Source organism: Astatotilapia calliptera, chromosome 23 (assembly GCF_964374335.1).
Source record: "Astatotilapia calliptera chromosome 23, fAstCal68.1, whole genome shotgun sequence".
Lineage (NCBI taxonomy): Eukaryota > Metazoa > Chordata > Actinopteri > Cichliformes > Cichlidae > Astatotilapia > Astatotilapia calliptera.
In genome coordinates, this window is record NC_137443.1 from 18,397,075 (window position 1) to 18,417,195 (window position 20,121).

Below are 20,121 nucleotides of genomic sequence, written 5' to 3' on the forward strand. Positions count from 1 at the left end.
CAGCCAGACATCTGGATGATTATATAGAATAAACAAAAAACTAAAGAAGACATGCGTTATCTTTATTATTATTTTACATTTTTCATTGTTAGGCATTAGGTTCATTGCCATTGAAATCCTTAAAAGAGTTTTAGTAGTCCTTGCCAACTTCTTTCTCTCCTCCATGTTACTGTGCCAGCTTGTCAGCATCTATTTGGGATTGGGAGTGCAACAGAAAGTAAGGAACTCCAAAGTACCATTAAAACCAGGAGAGGTTCTTATTTTTCAGAAGAAGGGATTATTTAAAAGAATTCAAAAGAAATGATCTCAATGTCATATGTGATTTAAGAACCCTAGAGAGTACTTTGCAAAATAACACGTTTTGCACGCTTATAATTTCACATTCTGATGGGCCAAGCTATGACTGTCAGGGATGGTGATGTAGGTACAGAGCATGTGAGAGTGTGGTTAAGTAAATGTCTCTTCCAAAACTAGATGAAGGCACAAGGAGATCAATGGCAAGGCGTAGAGATTCAGAAATTCACCATCTTCAGTCTTCAGTGGACATTCCAATTTCTGGCACATAAAAACCTGTAAAAGTTGATTGTAGAGTAGATCTAGGAGGTGTTTTGGTGATCTGAAAACATCTGCATGTCAAACATAACAATGTATGTATGTCTTAAAAAAAACTTTAATTAATCATACACTCAGTAACCCAAGAATTATTAATAATTATTATGGTAGTTAAACACAGTGTGAGTCATATATCATATCATGTCAAACAGGGGCGATCCAGTAATGCTGCACTAATTAATTAGACTAACTATTCACTTTAGCTAAAGTTATTAAGTTAGCTAAAGAGCTGGGATGCTGTGTAAGACATAAATAAACCTAAAATACAATGGTTTCTACAGTCTTTTTACACATTTCCCTACTGTAGGGGTCTCTGCAAGCATACGGGGCTCTGAGAGGGTACAAGATGGCAACTGTGGAATTCTACTGGAAACATTCAATCATATTTGTTTGTCAAAGATGAACCCAGGGCAAACTAAGCTAAATTAGCATTTTTAGCTACCAGCATAACAGTTACTGTTAGGCTCTCGTTTGTTTACATGATGCTTTTTCTTATACAGGTAATACATTTATTACCAACCTGAGAGTTTATCCGCCTGTCATTTGACATGACGAATGACTTCTGAATCTGTGCCCCGCTCCAGCTCAAGATGCTTTAGGTCCGCTCAGTAACACTCCGCAGGTACAACGTAGCTCTATTAACCAGCGCTCAATTACTAATCTGACTGAGTCAAAATCATTTAATGTAAGTGATGAATTTTCTAATGTGACTTTGTTAAAGTGAATTGTTAAATGTTGTCATTTTTATGCTTACCATCTCTACATTGTTTTAACTCTGTAATGAAAGGAATTCTTTGTCCATCTCCCCAGATTCTCGAGGTTCTGGGTAGGGGCTGTAGTGTTTTATCACAGGCACATCCTATCTGGAAGATCTGTTTCTTGTGATGTTGCTTCCTGCTTTTATGACCCTTGGTCAGCAGGAGGTCATACACACACATTCTTACACTCCCACACACATCTACATACAGTGCCAAGGGGGGTTACGAGGGGAGGTACGTGTAAACTACTGTGTATTGTGTGAACTGTTTTCCCAATAAAAGGCAGCAAGCGGAGGCCGTCGGGGTCATTTCGTGGTAAATGACCCCGATGTCGTGGTAGACACCGACGAGGCCTCCCTTGCAAGTAAATCGATCGATCGCTGACTGTCTTGTTTTCTTCATGATGAATATGTCTCTAAACCAGCGGGGCTTGTGGAAACACAGACAACAACTTGTTTTAGTTGCACTTGCAGCAGCAAAAAAGAGACCTGGCCATTAAGACCAAGCATAAGTTTGTAAAATCAGGCCTGTACAGTGGCCTTAACTTCCATTTCTTTGCAATAGCTCGTATCTTGTATTAGTGGCCTTCTTTATGGACAGTGAAATTGTGTAGTTTTCCAAAAAATAAATAAATAAATCAAAGGACATGCATGCATCAGAACTACTAATCATCGCTCATATTGAGCCTGCTAAAATTAAAGTCAGAGAGTCAAAGCAGAGCACAGCACTTTATTCCCAACACACCAACAGGACACAGACCATAGAAAAATACCCACAAATTAGTCATTAAAGTCTGAGGGCTGCAAACAAACAAGCAAAATCTGATTTCTACCGAGCCTCTGATTTCAACGGTTGAATCCGACAACAGGATTTAACTCTTCTGTTAGATTAGTTTAGCTCACATTATTAAATCAATAATTACAGCAGCTGAATACGGTTGGCATCTAGGGTATGACCTCATCGTTTCCCAAAAAAAATGAAACACATACAAACTGAGAAGTGATGAGTATGGGTGTGAGTATGAGCTGAGATGTTGGTGGTTGAAGGGTTCAAAAAACAGACATTTGCTGGCCCCACTTTTCAGTGAACAGTCAGTGCTTAGGGCTGTCAGGAGGAGGAGATTTGAGGCAGTGGGAGGGGTGGCAGCGGCAGCTCTACGGGGTCGGTTTTGTCAGATTCTGCAGCGCTGATTCCTTCCACCTCCTGCACAATGGGTTTGGTACCAGATGGCCCGGCGGGGCTGCCATCCAACACGCGCCGGTTCAGCTGGACCATGGTGGTCTTGGAGGGCATGGAGGACTGTACATCCTCCGTCAGTGGGTGTTTACAGTGGAACAGGATCAGGAAGCAGCGGTAGAACTGACAAAGAGATTTGTTTTTGTTTTTGTTAGTGGTTTTAATATAATATATGTCAATGCCAGTGTTGGCAGCTATTCTGTCTTAAGCTCCATCCTCACTTACCCAATAACCTCATCTGAAGTTTGTTGATTAGCCAAATGATATGCCATGAAAGTATATTTTTTACGATGTAAATGGGAGTTTGTGAGCTCTCCAGTCCAAACTCGCTCTGTATGATAATACCTGCTTCATTAACAGACAGATGTTGATGTTATCTCCAGGCAGATAGTCTCTTACTGAGCAAACATGCTATTCACAAAATAAACCAAATGTTTCTTTGCTTATCAGTGTAATTAAATTTAATTTGTTTTCTAAAACAACTTGTAGCACCATCACCAGCCTCAACCGCTGAGACATGGCTGAATGCATTCAAAGATGCTCTTCTGCATACCTTAGTAGTAACAAGCGGTAATTTGAGCTCCTGTTTCCTTTCTAATTGCTCTAAGCAGTCTGGACATTCTCCTCTGAACTCTGGCATCAACAAGGGATTTTCTCCCAGAGAACTGCCACTCACTGGATTTTTAAAAAATTTTTTAAAGACTACTCTCTGTAAACTGTAGAGATGATTATGTGGGAAAGTCGCAGCAGTATCTGGATCTGGCTCCCACAATGTCTTTCTCCTTCATTCTAATGCTTAGTTTAAATTTCAGCAGGCCGTCTTCACCATGTTTACATGCCTTAATGCACTGAGTTGCTGCCATGTGACTCGCTGATACTTATGTTAACAAAGAGTTGAATAGATGTTCTTAATTAAAAAACAAGCAAAAAAAGCAACATCGTTTTTTTTTTTTAATTTCAATTGTCTTACTTTTTGATCTTCCATTAAAACTTTAAGGTGTAACTGTATATCTTTGTACATGTAGAATCAATTAAAATATTTAAAATATTTACAACCAATATATTTTTTTTCAGTTTTTTAGATATGTTAAGAATTTATTTTCTATTTTTCCTTCTTATTCCTTTAGAGCAGGGATGTCAAACTCCAGTCCTCGAGGAAATTTTTCCATGTGTCCCACCTGCAACACACCTGAATACAAATAGTAGGTCATTAGCAAGATTCTATAGAACTTGACTGCATGCTGAGGTGGCAATTCAGCCATTTGATTCAGTAGAGTTGAGTAGAGTAGAGTTAGGGGTTGCCACTTCAGCATGCAGCCAAGTTCTATAGTCTGGCTAAAGACCTACTAATTTTATTCAGGTGTGTTGCAGCAGAGACACATGTAAAAGTTTCAGGACACCGGCCCTCCAGGGCTGGAGTTTGACACCCCTGCTTCAGAGAGCTAGGTTGTTCAAAGTATGGAATATTTATTTGCTATTTAAAGTTCATTTTTTAAATACAGTTTTAAATAAATATACGATTTTGAAAAAAAAAAAGAAAACATTGTGATGTACTTTGTTAATGACATCATGTGTGTTTCTGTCTGTGTGTAGGCATCATACTGATGTAGTTTGCACTGAGATTAAATTAAAAAACAATCCTGCCACACCTCTGTCTCACTTAAATTAAATATTCAAAAAGAAAAAAAACATGAACATAAAAATGTTCATTTACTCATTATATTTATATATATGTTTAGTTTTTCCTACACATTTTTTTAATATGTATATAATGAAAGTTGGAAAAAAAATCACAAAATCTACATTAAAAATTAGAAAATATTATTTATTCATCTTACTTTTTTGGTGCATGTTTTAATTTATTAGCATTTTTATTTTCTTCCTCATCAGTGTGTCAGTGCTCCTACCTACCGTACTGACAAATCGTATTTTAAGCCCTGTTTCTACCTGATAACAGCTCAGTCCAGCACTCACCTGTTTGTTCATGAGGATGTAGATCACAGGGTTGATGACGGTGCTGGTCTTGGCAAGGATTGAAGGGATGACGCTGGCAACGGGGCTGATGAGTCCTGGCTGGCCAAAGGTGGCCATCATGGCAACAATGCCGTATGGCATCCAGCAGATCAGGTAACACACCACCGTGGTGATGACCATGAACAGAATGTGAAACTCTCGCCGACGAGCTGCTGTCCGCCTGATACGACCCACCTGACAGACAAGACGAAGGGACTTTATCATTAAAACATTTTCAAAATTGTCCCATCAAAATCTCATGACACGAAAATAGAACATAAATAAGTATACAGAAATAATAAAAGATAAAGACAGAAAAACCCCTGTCAGAAGCAACAAAGCACAAATATTGTAATATTTAGGTAGTAAAAATATCTTTAAAAGTGTAAATACCTAAAATAGCAAATTATAAATTAATAAACTGAATAATGTAAATAAATATGCAAATTTAATTAAAGGAAAAAAATATATGTAACATATATAAAATATATAATATATACACACATGTCTACTAAAAACTCTTTTAGTTGACGTTATTGTATTGAAAATATAAATTATAAATTAAGTTGCCAGATGTTCAGCATCTGTGAACGTGAACCACCTGTTTGACGGCATAGAGCAGGCGGCTGTAGCAATACACCATGATCAGGACGGGGAGCCCAAGGCAGAACACAAACAGACAGATAATGTATGAATGTGAGCGAGGTGACTCCTCAGTCCACGACACCGAGCAGCTCATCCCCGCCCCCTCCAGGCCATAACTACTCCAGCCCAATAAGGGGGGCACTGTCCATATCACCGAATACAGCCACGACCCCCCCACTGCCAGCAGGGGTTTTCTGTAGTCCGCCGACCGCTTGTTGTACACCATCAGAGTGCTGTAGCGGTCGTAGGACAGGATGGACAAAGAGATCAGGGAGACGATGCCTAAGAACAAAGACAGGATGTGATCAGGTTAACTTAAAAAAAGGACTCATCTACAATTTGGAAATAAAGAAAATACATCCGTTAACATGCAGAAAAATGAATGGACTCCAGCTCAAGTTTAATCCAGCAGCCATGAGCAGATTAAAAAACAGAATAACTACAGGGCTACAGTAACCTTAGTAAAAACAAAGAATAAGAATGATAATTCCACAGAGAGCAGCATTTCAAAAACATATACTGCATAAAAACTGTGATCTTCAGCAGTAAGCAGATTGGTATGTTGCCTTGGAACTGGGAATGACCGACTCTTGACAGAAATTTAAAGGCAACATAAATAAAGGAATTACCCTGGAAGTCCACTTACTGTACCTGCCACTCAGTCTAGAGGGGCAGATAAGTGCAAATCATGATAGTGTGGAGGGGTCACCACTACTTCAGCTTTCACATCTTCAGTACTGACTCCATTTGAGCTCTGTGCAGTAACTAAATCATGTTTAGCATCAAAAATTGTAATTTGAATAGATTTGCCTTAATTCTGCTGAGACTATTTACAGTGAACAATGGTCAATGTTAAAAAAAACAGTCATAAAATTTGATATTTATTTTTCTTTCTTTCTTTGTAGTAAAAATCTGTAATGTGAGACATAATATTTGGCATCTTCCTGTTTGGTGCCTGTTCCTACCCCAGGTCAGCCTGTTATTTTTTACCTCCTTTACCTGAGCTGGTAAAATTAGTTGTCTCAGTGAAAGTAGGCTCCTGCTCTCTTAACATTATACCAGCATACTTGTTCAAAAAATGTCTTTCAGCCTAACAGCCACTGTGGTCACTAAAATCAACACGTCACTGGTCTTTGGTCAAGTTCCTATTTATTTTAAGAATGTTCTTATCCACCCACTTAAAAAATAAGCTGACCCTTCTTTTCTTAGCAGCTACATACTCTTCTCTAAATTACTGTTTACTGCTAAGATTTTGGAAAAGGTTCAGGCTGAGCAGCTTACAGCTGTTCTGGACAAATACAGCATTCTGGATAGTTTTCAATCCAGCTGTTGAAGAGCTCATTCCACTGCAACATGTTTTCGTAGAGTGTGCTGCGATGCATGAGAATGTTCTGGTCTGTTGATTTTGGACGTGACCTCTGCCTGTTATACTGTTGACATCATGTTAGATTTGTATTGTTGATTGTCATTTATGCTTAGAAATATTTACTCATATATGCTTAGAAGTGTATATAATCATTGGTGGATTGAAAGGATGTTTCATCCTAAAGTAACAGCTCTGTGTGTTAGGGAGTGCATCCGTTCTTCTAGAGTGTCCTTGGTATAAATCACATACTCCCTAGGAGAGTTTATCTTTTCTTGTTGATTTATGGTATAGCAAGCACATGTATATCTGTTTAAGTATAAGAGCCTTTTGTTAGATGGACTCAGACATCCTGGCACTAGCTTTAGGGAGGCTTCACAGGGTCACATCTTGACCTACATACACACACACACACCTACATACACACACACACACACACAGTATTCTTTGTTCACATGTATACCTATGTAAGACGTCATATGTTAATGAACCTATGCATATTCATGTAACCACAATAAAAGGAGTGCTATGGGGAGCCTGGCTGAGAGTCTCTGACGGAGGTCAAGTGGTGGGACGACACTTGGCTCCAGCCAGACACCTCCCTCATGCATGAGTAAACCAGAACCTTGTGTCTTGCTTTGCAGTGTAATTATATTGTCTTCAACGTTCCAGCGAATAGGGTTTATGCTACAAACCTATCACATCACATTATGCACAAAAACCTAAGAAGCTGGGTGGGTGGATCAGGATCTGTTTTGAAATGGTTTTCTTCATATCTGTCTGAATGAAGCTTTTCTGTGGCTGCTTGTAGGTTAGGGTCCTCTCCATCCACGTTTTATGTCCTTACTTGACTTGATGCACCTGATCTGCTGTTTGGTAAACAACCTGTCACTTTTTTTTTTACTGTAACCCTCAGCATCATTTGAAACTATATTGATCAACTGGAAGTATAAACTGAGCCTCCAGCTGCTATATTGTCCAGGCTCTTTAGAGGGGATGTCACCATGGCGACAGGTAAATTGGCGCTTCATCAAAAGAAAAGTTGGAAATAATCATAATCTTTTTCTCACTATACCCAAGAAGTCTTTAATACCTCAACAGTTTATCAGTAATTAATAATTTATTTAAAAGAAAAAGTGGCTGCTGTTGTGATTTGGTGCCATATAAAAAAAATGAATTGGATTGAGCTGCAAAATTGCCATCAGGCAAAAGGCACAGACAAATCCAGTACTGCTTAAACTGACCCCCCCCCCCCCCCCCCCCCCCCACTTCCCGCATTGCACTGATAACAACTTTCAGGACTGTCATTGCACTTTGCACAATCATTCCCTCAGGTGTGTATTTATTATTGTTGTTATTGTCTGTTTGCTGTTTTTAACTATTTCTTTTTTTCTGATGCCAATCTAAATTTGTTGTACTTGTTAACAACAACCAAGGTTACTAATAGGGGTGGGTTTTGATAATCGATTTATCGATTAAAATCGATTCTGGCTTGGATAACGTGATATCGATTCATTAAAATCCTGAATTGATTTTTTTAAAATGCCCGAAACGCCAGAATCTCAGGTTAAACCTCACAAAATTTCAAGAACCACCGAAAAGCTAAAACAGTAAATGAGAGCAGGTACACAGATTCTGCACAAAGATGTAAACGCAAAGCTCGGACCCGCCGACGGATCAGAATCAGTGAGATGTCGCCTTTCTCACCCGACGGCACGGACACGGTCGGGGTTGAAAGCCGACAGCTCGCTGATTCCAATGTTTCGGCGGGTCCGCGCTTTGTGTTTACGCCCTTTTTACACTGATTCTAAAGCTGTTGGTTTTATCTCTCTCCAAACATTATTGACCGAACCAGCAGCAAAAGAAGATCCAAACTACACTTCACATAAACATCGTCATGAATTCCCTCTGACTTTTGCTGTTTTGCTTGCACCATGATAAAATCACACTTCATTCACAGCTCTCTCTCGCTCTCTCTCGCTTTCTCTATATACTTCAAGAACAGTTTCCCGTCTAAAAATCTGTTTTCTGCATTATTCACTTGCTTGTTACGCACAAGTCTACTGTTGTTTACAGCGCTGTCGGCCGCCGTTTTTTTTTCCCTTTTACTTACTTCTGAAAAGAAAGACTCATTTCTGCTGTTCAATAGGCTTCTGAACAAATGTAAACTTTTTAAAATTATACAAAATGCAAAACGCTTAGCTGTGTCTGTAATAAAACTGCTGTAACTTCAGAGGTAATGTTCATATGTTGATTAATGGTTTTCTTTCGTTTTTGATGTACTGCAGAATATTTTTATAAAATCCCAGGCCAGGAAAATCACCTTCATGTTTTTCTGTGTTTTATCTTCAGCTACTTTGACACAAAGGCATCTACTGTGATGCTCACACTTTTGATAGAGTCTTGCGAGTGTCAGCTTCCTTTTTATAGATACAAAAATATGTAAATGTACTGATCTGAATTATAATATTTCTGACTGTCTGAGGCAAAATTTCTCAGATTTAAATCGAATCGAATCGTGGATCAAATCGGACCTTGTGAATCGGAATCGAATCGATTCTAGAAATCAGTGACGATACCCAGCCCCATAGCTGGACTGGCCATCGGGCATACCGGGCATTTGCCCGGTGGGCCGCTGGTGATTTTTTGTTTTTATGGGCCGATGGATTTTTTTTTTTTTTTTTTTTTTTTAGGAAGGGTATATATAATGAAAGGTGTTGGATTGGCCAGTTTGTCATGATCGACTCTGGGCTGGACCAATTACAGCCGAGGAGGCCGGATGCACCCGCCCCCTTGTTTAGCAATCACGTGATTTTCGCGCATTGCATGCCGGGAACTAGTGGCAAAACAATCAAAGTACCGCATCAAATGCAAGCATTTGCAGCACCGCAAAACGTTCAATCTCCGGTTCCAATACCTTCTTGTTTTTTCTTTGCCGCACAAAAAAGGAATGTACAAAACAAAAGGAGGACAATGCCGGTCCGTACAAAGACAGACTCGATGAAAAGACAAAGAAAAGATACGAGGAAAAAATCAACGGAGTGAAAGGGTCAGACCTTTACGAGCACACAGAGTGGACAAAAGACGTCAGCGTGCTGCCCAACTTTCACCACGCTCAGATTTATAATTATACGGTTCTGGGAGTGAGTGCATACACTCATGAAGTTTTTAGTAACTTCAGGTCACTGCAACAAGCCCAGGTACAGTTTACCGACGGATGGGTGCAGGACCTTGAAATGCACCGTGTAGAACGAAAGACCATCGTACGAACAGAGGTAAGTTTACCAGTCTCACAAATCGTCGTCATAAATACACATTCGTTAACCGTTTATTAATATAACCTTTGAGCTCAACGGTAATTAATTAGTAGTGGAAATAATTTCTGGTAGCATTACAGAAATGTAGCAGTGACAATAATATTGTATGTTGTAATCGCAATGGACAATTAGTGATACAAAACAACTGTTTTACCCTGTGAATAAAAGTATATGTTTTTTGTCAATGTACCATGGTGATAACAGAAGCGAAACGCAATATTGTGTCAGGACAATTCACTATTAATGCACAATAAATAAAGGAGCATAGCGCGACAATTTCTGTTCAGCGCCAGACTTGCTTGTAACCTATATCACCAATTATGTTAAGAAAAACGACGTATTAACTACTACAAAACTCTGACCTTTGTGGGAATGCTTGGAGCAGACTAACATGTGAGCTGGAGTGTTCTGAGACGTTATATTTGGTATATCCAGACCATCCGTCGGCTCTTACTTCGGAAACATGGCTTAAAAAATTTCTCTTCAACGACGTAATCCGATAAAAAAAAAAAACGATCTGTTTACCCGTCGGCTTTCCGTGGCTGTCATGCGACCGGCTATTGCAGTTAATAATACAACAGCTTCTTGACATTTTTTGGGTTTCTTTTTATCGCTGTATAACTGAGTTCAATTGAAAGCCTGCGTGCGCTAGTACCTCTTGCCACAAGTTCCCAGAATCCTTTGCGGTTTTACCCCTGAATGACGTCACATTTTCAATCTTTATCCTGGTGGGCCGGTCTCTAGTCAAAATGCCCGGGCCGATTTTTTGTCCCAGTCCAGCCTTGCCCAGCCCTAGTTACTAACCAGCCAGACTGGCCTTGATCCATGTCTGTGAAACTGAGCCTATACAAGTCTTGAAGCTGCAGCTCCATGTAGCTCAAACTGAGCCCAGGTGAGAACAGAGCAGGTAACAGTCCACTTCCTGTGGTCTGATTATTTTCTGTTGTGTGCTACATTTAATAAAACCACCCAGAGCTGATTCTGATCACATTACCAGAGCTCATGTGTGGGTCCCCTGAGGTCCCGTGTTCGGACAGAGGTTTGTTATCTGCAGCAGGCAGCTGCACTTTATCTGCATCTCCACCCACTTCACGAAACATGGCCCACGTGACCCCTGAGAACTCAACAGGTGGGAGAAGAAAACATCAGGATCAAACCTGTGCACTGCTCAAATGTAAAGCGAATAAAGTGCAGCTGGATCCACAGAAAATATGGAATAAATAAAGCTGTAAAGTAAGTAAACACTGAATAAAATCGGCAGCATGAAAAAATAGAGGACCGCTTCTTAAACCTCTGAAAGCTGCAGGGAGTCTGGTTGGAGACTTTTCAAAATAAAGCGCAGAAACGTTGACATAATCTTTTCACTTTTGGTGTTTATAAATAAAGTTTAAAATTAAGTTTAACTGTTTGTTTCAACAGAAAAACTTTTTTTTAAAGTTGCTCTTAAATGAAGCCAGTGATTGGTCAGCTCAGACCGGTAACCTGACAGAGCCTCTCGGGCTCTGAGGCTCCAGGGGTACATACACTTACCGAAGCACGAGTTGACGAAGCCGTACCACATGCAGCCGCGGCGGCCGTACAGCCAGCGGCGCTGCAGGCTGGAGGCGAAGCTGAGGGTGGTGCCGCACGCGCACACCAGCATGTCGCTGACGCTGATGTTGAGCAGCATCATGTTGACGGGCGTCCGCAGGCTCTTGAAGCGGCAGAACAGCACCAGCACCAGCAGGTTGTTGAGGAAGCCGAACACCATGATGGAGCCGAGGCACACCGACACCACCACGTGACCTCCGCGCGACAGCCGCTCCAGCGGTGCGTCTCTCCACTCCTCGTCCCCTTCCTGACCCGGAGCGGTGGAAGGCTCGCTGAGGTTAGAGGTCAGGTTGAAGCCGCTCAGCTCCGAGAACATGTCCTTGTGCTCCTCCTGCTCTCCTCTGAGTGGATCCAAGTCAGCTCAGCTTCTCATGGCGCCTCCGCGCTGCGCTCTGCGCCATCCTCCTGCTGAAGACCCCCGCTCGGATCAGGCTGTTTGATAATCCCCGGGCAGGGAGGAGTCCGAGGACCCGCTGAGGAAGAGCAGAAATACTCCTCACAGCTCCGAGCACAGCGAAACACACTTTAAATACAGAGGGGAGAGAGAGGAGTGACGACACACAGAGAGAGAGTGAGGAAACTGTGTTTCAAATGACAGGAGGCAGAACACCTGAGAACAGCTGCCTCAGAGCAGGCGTTGTGCCAAAAATTCATTTTTGCCCTTATTTAAACATTGTAAATGACTCGTTGGTCTATAATCTATTAAACACATGTCAAACATTTCTCTCATGAGTGATATCAGCTCATTTTGAGAGAGGACATGTCAGGGTAGAAACTGCGATCTGTTTTTGGCAGAGTGACTGTTGAATATCCTTCATTTATGAAGGATAAAAAGGAAAAAGCAACAAAAACAAAATGTAAGAAAAGTAAAAATGTCTTTATCAAGAGAGAGCTGACCAACAGGAAACACATGTGACATCACAGCTCTAACAGGATCATTTAAGTAACCAAAAAGGACTGGACTGATTATAATGTAGGTACAAAATAGGTTTGAATGACTTTAATTTTTTAGATTCACCGCACAGTTCAACTACCAGGTCAAACATGTAAGGATGTCATGACAGTGCAGTAATGAATACCAAATAAAACTTTATGCTTGGTGTATGTGCCGTGTTACAGGGTCTAAAAATATCAACCAGAACACAAAATTGACAAAAGGAAAAAAATATTAAAGCACAGAATTAAAAATTGACTAAAATAAACTATAAAGTGTTCGCAGGTATAAAGATGCAGCAGTGTTTGCCTGCAAGTATGGCAGGGCCAAAGCTCACTGAGAGTGTCAGACTGAGTCCCAGTCCCAGTGTCATACATGAAAATAAAAACAATACTTAGTTTTACTGATGAAGATTTTATGGTCCGACTAGCGAAGACAGCAGCATTTCATAATCTGCTGCATGATTTAAATGACTTTGATGTTTGTAAGTAACCAGTTTGACATTAGTATTCACCCTGATGTTCGGAAGGTTTGGCTTCCCAACTTCTTTCAGCTTAAATTAAAACTAAAGTTTGTTTTTTGGTGTTACGTGTCAGTTTTTATTTAGCTGTAAATCCCTCCTTTTTTGTCCTGAGAAATAAAAGTTAAGACTGTAAACAGATCTCTCCTCTCTCGCTCTGGAGTTCAGCAGTGTGCTGTCTCTAAAACACTTCTCTTGTAAAATGTGTTAGTTTTCATAGAACAACAGTTAAACTTGCTGTACATTAAACACTTTTTAACTCTCACACTCTGACAGGTGCATCAGCGGCAGTTCCCTTTGAGGTTCTTGTGCTCTTTGACATGCAGACTTGCAGTTAAAAAATAAATCATGTGAAAACCCTTTTCAATCAACTTCTCTACTGTCAGGTATAAAAGTTGACGCTTCAGTCATTTAAAAAGGAATCTTCTGGTTGGTTTTCAGGACGTCTTTCTTTTCTTCAGAATAAACAGCCATTTTGAATTTTCAAATGTCTTATGTGGCTTTATAAAAATAAATAAATAATAATACTAAGGGTGTATGTGCTAGTTTTGGTATTGCAATAAACTGAAGAAACATGTGATTGATGACATTCTTCTGTCCTCTGCCATCACCCAGGATGAAAAGGAAAGCGTGTCAGGTCCCTCAGAACTCACGTGGTCTCTGAAGAAGACAAGCTGATGATGAAGGGGAAATCTCCTTCTTCAGGTTTTATCCTAAAATCTTATTTTCCATGTTTTTAAAATGGTTCAGTTCAGATTTCTGAAATCAGAACTCGTCCACAATGTGTGATGCGTAGGTATGAGCCGATGTTTAACTCACCTGAAAATTGATAGAGGGTCCAGAGGAGTGTACTATGAAGCCAGGTTCGTGGAGTAGCGAGCCATGTCAGGCTTAAAGTTAAGTTTCTGTGTCACCAAACTGGCTCTCTTTTTACCTGGATAAATCACCATGGTAACCTATATTGGTCACATAACATGGGCAGGAGCAGACCTGACGTCAGTGTGTGCCTGACCTCTGTATCCAAAAGCAAAACTGAACTCTTGTTCATTTTTAAAGATTGGCAGACATGAGTCACTATGTAAAAGCTGCTTATTTAGAAATACAACTGACTGTGTAAAAACTATGACATTGGAATCTTTCACAATAAAAGTAAAATAACAACACAAACTGTAAAATCGTGTTAAAAAAAACTGCTTGTCTTTTAATAAGCATTTCAAAAGATATAAACTGAGATAAACTTGTGAAGCTTGAGATAAACATGCAGTTGCCCCCCCCCCCAAAAAAAAAGCTTTAAAAAACCACCTCCAGACTGACTCGGTCTTTAAACACTGTAATGCATTGAACTTGGTTTTTAGTGACTGTCAGTCTAATTTTACTCAGATGAGGTGGATCACAAAAGCAGGAAGTCCAAATACCCATCATTTTCTTTAAAAATATAACCAAGGATGTTGGCCTTGGCAGAGGATGTTTTTGTCAGGTCTGAGGAATCCAGAACTGCAGAGAAGTAACTCAAATGCCCAACTGAGCCTCATTTCCCTGAAGTATCCATCCCGTTTCTGAGAATCCAATGAAGGAGAAAACAACATGGCCGAGCTCCCCAAGCAGTTCCATCTGGGGAGCACAGCTGTCAGCACCTCCAGCATCCAATCTTCTAACCTGATGAAGGCTGATAGCTGGAAGACATTCGGATTGGAAACGCTGATAGAAAGAGGCGGTCCGCTGAGGAGCTGCAGAGCAAGGCATCAAACTCTTAGCTGAATTACGCAGAGAGTGAAAGAGCAGAAATAGATGACGGTCACTGTAGACTCCATTATATTCATCTCTCCTAAATCATGATTCAAACAAGTAGAGAAGGAGAAAGACGAGGCGGGAAGGGAAGAGTCCACAGCTGCCAGCCATCAAACACTGACATTTATTTTCACACCAACTCGACTAATCAGGTTATTTTTATGTTGTGCCTGCAAGTCAGATCAGCTGGAGGAAAAAGGACAGGAACTCTCGTTTGTCTTCATTCTCACCTGAAATCGAGCTGCTGCTGCTTCTTCTGTGTGGCTCCTGATGAAGCTGTCTGATGGCGACATGAGAAAATGTCCGGTGAAGCAACAAGCAGTATCAAACAACATGAAAACACCATCAATAATTAAAAACAAAAGAGCTTTAAAAAAAACCGGCCTTATATTGAACCTTGCGGGACACCACTTGAACTCTCAAGAATTAATGGTTCTCCTTTAAGTCTTGAACAGTATTTTCTTTGCAGTCAGGCTGACTGCATCAAATGTCTTTTTCATGTGTGCAAACACAACTCCTACAACCCCTCATTTACTACTACTGACTTTTTATTTGGTTCTTTTAAAAATTGACCAGAGGCTGAGGAAGAATTAGATTTTTGAACCAGATCCTCCTGCAAACTGACCAACTGTAAAGAAGCTTGAAGTCTTTTTCCATCTCTAAATGCTGATATTAACTATGAAGTAGCTGGGTGAAATGTAAGGTTTTCTGATCAATATGAAGAGAGAAGAAATCGATTCAACCTGCCAATCAACACAGTTTAAACAGTTCCATGTTTCCACTGAGGTGGACTTACCCTGAGAAGACCATTGTTCTGATCCTTTATGAAACACGAAAAGCAGGACACAAGTACTGGTAGCAGGCCAAGTCCAAAGCAGAACCAAACCAGTGGGCACATATTGAACCCATTTTCATGTTTGCAGGGAACATTAAAATCCTGAAGTCAAGTTGAGGAATGTTAGACTCAGTCTCTGGTGGTGCACAGAGATGTATAGGCTAAGTAATCTAAATATCCGAGATGGTGATGAAGGAGGTGGGTAGAGATTCTGTGATGAACGAGTAGAAGTGTAGAAGTGCAGCATCATTGACTTCAGCGGGTTGAATTTCTTCAGCTGCTGCAGAAAGTACATGCTCTGCAGTTGCTTCTTCATGAAGGAGCTCATGTTTAGTTGCTGCTTTAGGTCTCTGGAGATGATGATTACCAGGAATTGGAAAGACTTTACAGAGTCCACTAGGCAAGGCTGCAAAAAGACTGGATCTGGTGGGGCTGGTTTCACCCTGAACTCTACAATTGTTAACACTGTTTTAACAGTCAAAATCACTTTAAAGGTCTGATATGGACCTGTGGATCCAACGTGTCCACCTGCTTGTTTTAAAGAGATGCTCTTTAGTTTTAGTGCTAAGGGTTATGGAGAATTGTCCTTCCAACACAAATGTCCTTCTTGAGTGGGAGTATTCTTCTTCCTGCATGATAATAGCAGAGTGTTGGGTTTCAGGAGGCTACTGAATCTCTCTGTGATATCACAATGACAGAAAAACATCCTGAAGATCAGCTTTCCTTTGATATCGCCTCCTGAAGGTCAAACCACAGGGTCATGTGATCCACAGCGGCATTTCCTTCAGGAAGCTGTCAGCTGAATTCTTAATTTTTCATCTTTTTTCCCTGAAGACAAACTGAGAACATAACGTTTGCAGCTGTGATTTGATCCAGATGTTGGAAAGGACACAAATGTTTGTGCCTTGGGAGATTCAGACATCCAGAGCCACTAGAGCGCTGCAGGGCTACTGTTAATGACATTTAAGAAGCAAAGAGTCACAGAGAGCAGCCACGCAGAAGTTTCTAATCCTGACCTCGTAAAATGTTTGGATAATAAAGTAGGTTTCTAACGTTGCAGAATTATTTTCCAGGCTCAAGGCTGTTTTCTTAAAATCTTCCTAGGATTCAGTCAATAACCGATCCACAACTGTCAGGCTTAAATAAACACTTGGGAGTGTTGCGCTGTACAGTCCCTCAAATCAGAGGGTGTAAAAGATTCTCAGCTGCATGACTCTGAGAAATTAAGAACAATACAACATCTATTTTAACCTTGTTATCCACAAAAAAGTTTCTAAAATTATCAGGATGACTTGATTATTGTTATTACTTTGGTGTTAGTGTGCATTTTAATGCTTGTTAAGTTTACTGTACTGCTTGATGTGTTTGAAGCCCCTAACCAGTCACCCCTCCCTGAGCCTGGTTCTGCTGGAGGTTTCTTCCTGTTAAAAAGGGAGTTTTTCCTTCCCAATGTCGCCAGAGTGCTTGCGCATAAAGGGTCATATGATGGGGTTTTCTGTTTTCTTTGTATTACTGTAGTGTCTTTACCTTAGAATATAAATCACCTTGAGGCAACTGTTGTTTTGATTTAGCACTATATACATAAAATGGAATTGAAATCAAAGACATGTCCTGATTGTAAAATAGCCCGCAACTTCTCTGATTGGTCTGTTCAGCACCACTGATTCCTCCTGTGGATTTCAGGCTAAGTTTTTTTAAGTTGTCAGTGAGAGAATAACATTCATCATCTCAATATAAGAAATAATAATCACAGCAATATCAGGACTCCCAAATGGCGGACACCTCATCGTCGTATAAGCTGATTGGTTCTTCAGCCTGATGTGCTAGAAACTCACTCCCCTTTCTGTTGTTAAGATGAGGGGGAAACTAGTGGTTTTAACATGTGAGACTATGGGGACTGACTCATTTTGGGAGGCTCAAGTGGACATTAGAGGAAGTGCATGGTTTTGAAGTTTTAGTGAAGACTGGTGGTTGTTCTTTTTCTTAGCATGTGAAATGTGCTTATTTACTGTTTTCTCAAACACAAATTGATCATTTACTTAATAGTATTGTTCTAAAGAGCTGGGTCGGGTAGGACTAGTGATAAATTCACAGATGTGTGTTCTGTCATCTCCTTTCGATGCTACTCAGGTCAAGGTAAACATGTTCTCATCAGAGTTATTAGGTTTTTCCATCAGGTTCAGATGAACCATCTGTTAGTGAACATAACATGCCCTAATGAAATAGCCTATTTCAGCAGTAATGCTTGTAACTGATGAATAATATTGGTGGCTGATGTTGGCATGTTCTCAGAAGAATACCTGTGATACCGATTTATTTTGGTGACCCATTTAAAATTAAAGATGTAAATAATAAATCTAACTCTTCATTAAAACTCAGTGTCTCAGAGGAGGATGACGTTCAGCCATGAAAACACTCTGATCTAATTAAAAAGGTACAGAAAAGGCACAAATGAATAAATGAATAAGTCTGAATTATAAACAGATAAATTATTTTTGTCTGCTTTACACAATAAGAGTCGCAGTAAGAGTTGGTGTGAAGGTCAGGAGGACAGCAGCTTCCGCAAGGGCTTCATCATCATCATCATCAGCAGCAGCAGCAGCAGCAGCTGTGGATCTAAATACAGATGTTTTGTTTGTCCGGCAGCTGAGGCACTGCTCGTCACCGTCACTCCCAAACAGGAAGTGTGAAAACGTCCACAGCGGCATGATGTTCCTGCGGGCTGCAGACGTGTCGACTTTCACTTGACTTTGTTTCTTCAGTTTGAAAAAATAAGAAAATCCTGCTGCAGAAGAAACATGACCAAATATTTAAACAACACAGAGAGCTTCTTATTTTTTACATTACGTTTGTATAGAGTTGTATTTCACATATTCTCTGACAGTTATTTCATATTTTAGATTTTAGTGATACCCATAGAATACATTTTATTATTTAGAACTTTGACTTAAATCAACATTTGTTGAACAGATTCTTTTAAATATATTTTATTAAGAATTTTTTTAACAATTGTCAAGAATTTATTTTGTTTATTCTAAAATAATTTGGATGACTTATCAATATTTTCACAACTTTTTTTAAAATTATTTTTTTACATCAGTTTCATAGCACTTCAAAAAAAAATTAAAAGAATATTATATATTTAATATTAATATTCAAATATTTACAGAGCATTAAAAAACATTATTGGGTTGTTTCTAAAGCACATTTAGCAAAATCCTTTAACCAATTTGAATATTATTAATTTATTTTTTTAATATGTTTTATTTGTATTCTATAAATAAACATTTCAGGTATATTGTATTAATAGTTTTCTAATTTATTGTATGAAAATAAATTGGTCAGGCTTTTTTAATTTCATTTTATGTTTTTCGCAAAATTAAAGGCATTTCTCTTTTTTGATGTTTAAGTTGTGCTGCTTATACATTATTTCCATTCATGTTTTTATTTGGTATAATTTATTGACTTTATTTTTTTTAATGAATGCTGTTTTTTAAATGCTTTTACAAATGTAATATTTTTCCTCGGATCTTCAGTACAGACAACTAAAAACAGACTGAGTTTGTAAAACCACTGCATGTCCTGAAAAAGGGGTCGTGTATGGAGGTCAGCTGCTGTTTTATTAATAATCAGCTGGACATCAGCTGTTTGTCAGCAGGACATTTTTATTCCTCTCTGGTGTGAAAAGTTTCCCTGCAGACAATCAAGTCTCCTTCACCCTCTACCTCTGTTGCTCTTCCTCCAGATTACATACATATTTCTTACATACAGCACTGTTGTTGAAGGAAAGCTCATTTCCACCTTTAAAATTTATAATAAGAATTTAAAGAAAAATTGTCAAGGAAAACCAAGTTGGAATTTCAAGTTATATCATTATTCTAACTTACAAACTATTTAGAAATTTCCATTTTTTTCTCAGTCCAAATTTTGAGATACCCAAAACTGACTTATGGACAATAAAAGAAGAAAAAAAAGTCTTCAGTTCCTGAAACAAGCTTCCATAACTTCTAACTTCCAACTTTTTTCTTTTGTTTTTTTTTTTTTTTTAGGCTAAAATAACTTTTTTTAAAATCCATGAATAGACTGAAAATATTCTAAAATTTCAGTCTCTAACAGTCAAAGTCTAACATCTGTTTCTGTTGAAGATATTTTGTGCCAGAAAAAAAAACAAAAAAAAACCCTAAACAAATGAATAATTAACTAAAATGGGCGACCGTGGCTCAGGGGGTTGGGAAGCGCATCTGTAACCGGAAGGTTCGATTCCTGGGCTCTCTGTCCTGGTCGTTGTGTCCTTGGGCAAGACATTTTACCCTACTGCCTACTGGTGTTGGCCAGAGGGGCCGATGGCGCGATATGGCAGCCTCGCTTCTGTCAGTCTGCCCTAGGGCAGCTGTGGCTACAACTGTAGCTTGCCTCCACCAGTTTGTGAATGTGAGAGTGAATGAATAGTGGCATTGTAAAGCGCTTTGGGTGCCTTGAAAAGTGCTATATAAATCCAATTCATTATTAT

General features: G+C 39.5%; 1 protein-coding gene and 1 long non-coding RNA gene across 4 annotated transcripts; one reads left to right on the forward strand and one right to left on the reverse strand.

The window, feature by feature from the left end:
* Window positions 1–2,085: 2,085 nt before the first annotated feature.
* LOC113027950 (pinopsin-like) lies at window positions 2,086–13,471 on the reverse strand. Of its 2 annotated transcripts, XM_080297656.1 has the most exons (5): window positions 11,475–13,471; window positions 10,939–11,058; window positions 5,221–5,546; window positions 4,581–4,814; window positions 2,086–2,729 (listed from the first exon to the last, which is right to left on the reverse strand). In XM_080297656.1, exons 1-5 carry the CDS (start codon window positions 11,848–11,850, stop codon window positions 2,478–2,480), a joined length of 1,308 nt encoding a protein of 435 aa, XP_080153782.1. In that variant the 5' UTR covers window positions 11,851–13,471; the 3' UTR covers window positions 2,086–2,477. The 2 variants fall into 2 exon arrangements, with proteins under 2 accessions (XP_080153782.1, XP_026033591.2); XM_026177806.2 differs by lacking the exon at window positions 10,939–11,058.
* Window positions 11,061–19,020, forward strand: LOC145424392 (uncharacterized). Of its 2 annotated transcripts, none has more exons than XR_013905455.1 (3): window positions 11,061–11,177; window positions 13,604–13,693; window positions 18,258–19,020. It is a non-coding gene; the product is annotated as an uncharacterized LOC145424392 (long non-coding RNA). The 2 variants fall into 2 exon arrangements; XR_013905454.1 differs by having other exon boundaries at window positions 17,991–18,431.
* Window positions 19,021–20,121: the final 1,101 nt, after the last annotated feature.